This window comes from Protobothrops mucrosquamatus, unplaced genomic scaffold (genome assembly GCF_001527695.2).
Source record: "Protobothrops mucrosquamatus isolate PMUCROS unplaced genomic scaffold, P.Mucros_1.0 scaffold3593, whole genome shotgun sequence".
Lineage (NCBI taxonomy): Eukaryota > Metazoa > Chordata > Lepidosauria > Squamata > Viperidae > Protobothrops > Protobothrops mucrosquamatus.
In genome coordinates this window covers 279589-284841 of record NW_015389557.1, presented here as the reverse complement: position 1 = coordinate 284841, position 5253 = coordinate 279589, and the positions used below count along the sequence as shown (strand labels likewise).

At 42.2% G+C, this 5253-nt stretch overlaps 1 protein-coding gene across 1 annotated transcript in view; it reads right to left on the bottom strand.

The window, feature by feature from the left end:
* The window catches only part of LYRM9 (LYR motif containing 9), a 12408-nt gene extending 8402 nt beyond the window's left edge, over nt 1-4006 (bottom strand). The window contains exons 1-2 of the mRNA XM_015827292.1: nt 3875-4006; nt 2336-2428 (exon numbers count right to left, since the gene is read on the bottom strand). Coding sequence (XP_015682778.1) covers nt 2336-2428; nt 3875-4000 — 219 coding nt within the window. The 5' untranslated portion in view covers nt 4001-4006. The remainder of the gene's footprint in view (nt 1-2335; nt 2429-3874) is intronic.
* Between the last annotated feature and the right edge of the window lie 1247 nt (nt 4007-5253).

The following is a 5253-nucleotide window of genomic DNA, read 5'->3' as shown; positions in this document are numbered from 1 at the left end:
TAAGTTAACTCTAAAAATACCACACAGCTCTGCATATTTTGTCAAAGCAAGAACATCCAATGTTAGCAGCGTTGACACTAAGTGTCTATGGCAGCGGTCTTCAAACTTGGCCCTTTTATGACTTGTGGACTTCAACTCCCAGGCTGATGAATTCTGGGATTTGAAGTCCACAAGTCATAAAAGGGCCAAGTTTGAAGACCTCTGGTCTATGGAGATTCTAAGTCATCCAGTTCATAGTTATCCCAAAGATGCTTTTTCACGAGGTAATTGGACTTCCTTGTTTTTCCTTGAAGATGTTTCATTTCTCATCTAAGAAGCTTCTTCAGTTCTGACAGAATGGTGTGGTGTGTGTGTGTGTGTGTGTGGTGTGGGGAAACTGAGTCAGAATTGAAGAAGCTTCTTGGATGAGAAGCAAAATGTCTTCAAGGAAAAGCAACGAAAGTCCAGTCACCTTTTAAGAAACGCACCTTTGAGACAACAGCTCTCGAATGTTTTCCTGATCAGCTTTCCTCTTTGGAGGCAAAATGGACGTCTTGGAGCCAACATCTCCAGGAGCTTCCAGATTAGGCCAGCAGGAGGAAGCAAATTTTAAACACACGCTTTCAACCCCCTCCAGCCTGCTGCAGAAATGTTAGGGAAGAACCCTGCTTCCCATACCCCATGTGAGATGGGTTTCTTAGGAGGAAAGTCACGTTGGTTTACGGTAGCCCAAACTCAGTCTGGTAGCACTTTTTGTTCACAAAAGCTTAGGTCTTTTAATAAAAGGTGACTCAGCAAAGGTGTTATCAGGTCTTTAATAATAATAATAATAATAATAATAATAATAATAATAATAATAATAATAATAATAATAATAATAATAATAATAATAATAATAATAATAATAATAATAATAAAGCTGGAAGGGACCTTGGAGGTCGTCTAGTCCAACCCCCTGCTCAGCCAGGAAACCCTATACCATTTTAGACAAATGGCTGTCCCGTCTCTTCTTAAAAATTTCCAGTGTTGGAGCATTCACCGTTTCTGGAGGCAGGTTGTTCCACTGGTTAATTGTTCTGTCAGGAAGTTTCTCCTTAGTTCTAGGTTGCTTCTCTCCTTGCTTAGTTTCCACCCGTTGCTTCTTGTCCTGCCTTCAGGCGCTTTGGAAAATAGCTTGACTCCCTCTTCTTTATGGCAGCCCCTGAGATATTGGAACACTGCTATCATGTCCCCCCTCGTCCTTCTCTTCATTAAACTAGACATACCCAATTCCAGCAGGTGTGTGGTTTTTTTTGCCTTTGCTGCGAACTGTCAGGAAAGGACTCCTTGGATGGAAATTCCAATGTTCCAAGTTTCAAAACTTTTTTGGGGGATGAGAGATTCCATTCAGTTCAAGAGGGGAAGCTTCAGGTAAACACCCTCCACCCTGTCCCAAAGGTAACTTTTTTCCAAAGGCAACTGGACTTCCTTCGTTTTTCCTTGAAGACGTTTCGCTTCTTATCCAAGAAACTTCTTCAGTTCTTCCGAAGTCCAGTTGCCTTTTGAAAAAGCACATTTGGGACAACCATGACCTGGATGACTGAGAATCTCCATAGATACCCTCCATCCTGATGCAACAGCTTTATTCTTATGGCCAAGCTTAATGGATAAAGAACTTGGGGGGGGGGAAATGGAACTTTGATATTATATGTGCTGACAGCAGCAAGAATACTTTATGCACAAAAACAGAATGATACTTTGATTCCCACACTGGATAGATGGCTGCAAAAGTTGATGGAATTAGCGGAGGTAGCTAAATTGCCTGCTTTGATTAAAGAAAAGAATACAATTCACATGGCTTCTACTTGGAAACTGCTTTTGGACTTTGCGCTTGAGGTGGGAAAAAACCAAACTTTGATTTTGGGTTTTGCTGATTAGATAGGATTGCTGTCACAGAAATAGCTGGTGTATATTATTATGTAAAAGTGAAAAGTTAAGGTTTTATGTTATTACCTTATTCTACTGTGCCAAAAGGAGTTTGAAGTCAACATTTTTTCTTTTTCCCTTTACACTTTTTTCTCTCCCCCTTTTCCTTACCTATTTTTCCATTACTTTCATTTTTCTTTGTATTTCTGCATCTTATAGTTTGATAAACTAATAAAAAATACTTGAATCCCTGATCCTTATGGCCGAGCATCCACAGCAGTGTTTCTCATTTATCTAAATGCAGCTGTCACCCTCCTTGGAACTGACCCAGATCTTAAGTGTTAGGAGTCAGATATTCAACTGCTGTTGCCTAGCCAGCTGAATCCATATAACTACTGGAGAGCAACTCCTTTGAACATCTGGCAAAAATGATGGGATGCAGACCACTTACTTTGTCCATCACCCAGTCGGCATCTTGGATGGCCCTTTTGATAATTTGCTGGATCCTCTCAGGACTGTCTTCATCAGCATGAACTTTGAAACTCTATAAATAAACAATTATATAAATAAATATGATTAGGGGAATGGAGGCTAAAGCATATAAGGAAAGGTTGATGGAATTGGGTATGTCTAGTTTAATGAAGAGAAGGACGAGGGGGGACATGATAGCAGTGTTCCAATATCTCAGGGGCTGCCACAAAGAAGACGGAGTCAAGCTATTCTCCAAAGCACCTGAAGGCAGGACAAGAAGCAATGGATGGAAACGAATCAAGGAGAGAAGCAACCTAGAACTAAGGAGAAACTTCCTGAGAGTTAGAACAATTAACCAGTGGAACAACCTGCCTCCAGAAGCGGTGAATGCGCCAACACTGGAAGTTTTTAAGAAGAAACTGGACAGCCATTTGTCCGAAATGGTAATGGTATAACCCCCTGAGCAGGGGGTTGGACTAGATGACCTCCAAGGTCCCTTCCAACTATTATTAGGCAATGGCTCATACAATTGGTGATGGGAGAAGTGAAGGATATTTACTCAGACAATTCAGACAGCAACCTTATTGGTGAGATGGACAGCATATTTTTTTTCTTTTTAATGACCCTGTAATCCCTTGCATTGCGGTGGNCGAGAGCTCCATCTCTAGGCCACCATGTCACTTGGTGAAATGGACAGCATATAAATTAAATTAATTAATTAGAAACCTTTCTTTAAAGGGCCAAAGTCCTAGTGACCACTGCTTTGCCACAGACGATTGAATAACCAGAACAATTTATATCCCACACCTCATTTTATTCTCAACTACCTTGTAAGGGAGATGATATGTACACACATGTAACACCTCTGCTTTAAAAGCTGCTGTGATTACCAGTAAGTTTCTGGCTGCAATTCAAGGTCAGCAGTTCTTTGGCTGCACTTCAAGGCATAAGGCCTGGCCTGGTTGTCTGAGGGCCCTCATCTCTACACTACTTTCTGCCTCTCCTAATAGAATAGAATAGAATAGAATAGAATAGAATAGAATAGAATAGAATAGAATAGAATAGAATAATAGAGTTGGAAGGGACGCTGGAGGTCTTCTAGTCCAACCCCCTGCTCAGGCAGGAAACCCTATACCATTTCAGACAAATGGTTGTCCAGTCTCCTCTTAAAAACTTCCAGTATTGGAGCATTCACAACTTCTGAAGGCAGGCTGTTCCACTGGTTGATTGTTCTAACTGTCAGGAAATTTCTCCTTAGTTCTCGGTTGCTTCTCTCTTTGGTTAGTTTCCATCCGTTGCTTCTTGTAATGCCTTCAGGTTGACCCCCTCTTCTTTGTGGCAACCCTTGAAATATTGGAACACTGCTATCAAGTCACCCCTAGTCCTTCTTTTCATTAGACTAGACATACACAATACCAGCAACCGTTCTTTATTTGTTGCTGAGACCGAGAAACACGTTGTCTCTAGATCAACTTCAGAAAAGGCACCAAGGAAAACCACAGGACGGCGCCCAGCATACCTGTTGGATTGTGTGCTTGTAATGATCCTGGAGGTTTTTTTCAGGAAGGACCCTGCAGCAACGGAGCAGGTAGCGGTACAGCTGTAAAGGGGTCTTCACCAATTCTACCCCTGGGAGAGGAGCCATCCTCCACCATCAACTGTGGAAAGAAAGAAGACAGCATGATGAAGCTGAGCCATTTTCTAGACTGCCCAGATTGCACGAGGAACCCCAATGCCTGCAACAGAGAAGGTGTAGATCAGTGTTTCTCAACCTTGACAATTTTAAGGCATGTGGACTTCAACTCCCAGAATTCCACAGCCAGCAATGCTGGCTGTGGAATTCTGGGAGTTGAAGTCCACATGCCTTAAAATTGTCAAGGTTGAGAAACACTGGTGTAGATGATGGAACTGGTAGCCAAGAGATATCTTGAGGTTGTGGCTGAAATCAAGAGCTCAGGGTTTGAAAGAGCCTCCCTTGCCTTGGGCCTCCTGAACTCCTTGAACTACAATTCCCAGAGTTCTTAACCTGCATAGTGATTGGCTATTCCTGAAGTTGCAGTATGGTGCAGTATGGTGCATCTTTGGGCACCAGATGAGAAAATGCACTTTAGTAGGAGAGGAAGGACTTCATTTGTGGCCATCCACCGTTTACATTTTGGAATTCTTTGGGAACATGGCCTGTCTCTTGCAATGGGCAGGGCCTCCACGGCCACACCATAAGCCACAGAGCAGAAGGTGATGGGAGTCAAAATGTTCCTTTAATAGGTAGAAGGAATGACCTTGAGGAACAGGAAGAAGAGCCATTACGAAGACAACAGTCAGATAAAAGAAACCCGAGTCCAGAACCAAACTGTAACCTGAGCAAACATCTCAGCCAAGGCCTCCATAGTTCTCATGAAGATAAAGGGAGGAAGGGGGAAGCACGTTCAAATTTGCAAGATTTGATTTCTATAACCTCATACAGGTAGTCCTTGACTTACAACCCTTTGTCTAGAGACAGTTCAAAGTTACATCAGCGTTGAAAAAAATGACATAACTGTTTTTCACACTTACGACTGTGGCAGCATCCCTGGGGCCCCGTGATTAAAATTCAAATGCTTGGCAACGGGTTCATATTTATGACCGTTGCAGTGTCCCAGGGGTCATCTGACCACTTTATGCGACTTTTTGATAAACAAATTCAATGGGGAAGCCAGATTCCAACAACCATGTTACTAAACAACTGCAGTGATTCACCAAACAACTGCGGCAAGAAAAGTCACAAAAAGGGACAAAACTCATTTAACAACTGTCTTGCTTAGCAACAGAAATGTTGGGCTCAATTGTAGTCATAAGTCAAGGACTAGTTATAATAAAAGTTACAGCAGCTTGCATGACTTTGGTTTTCTAGTCTGGAGA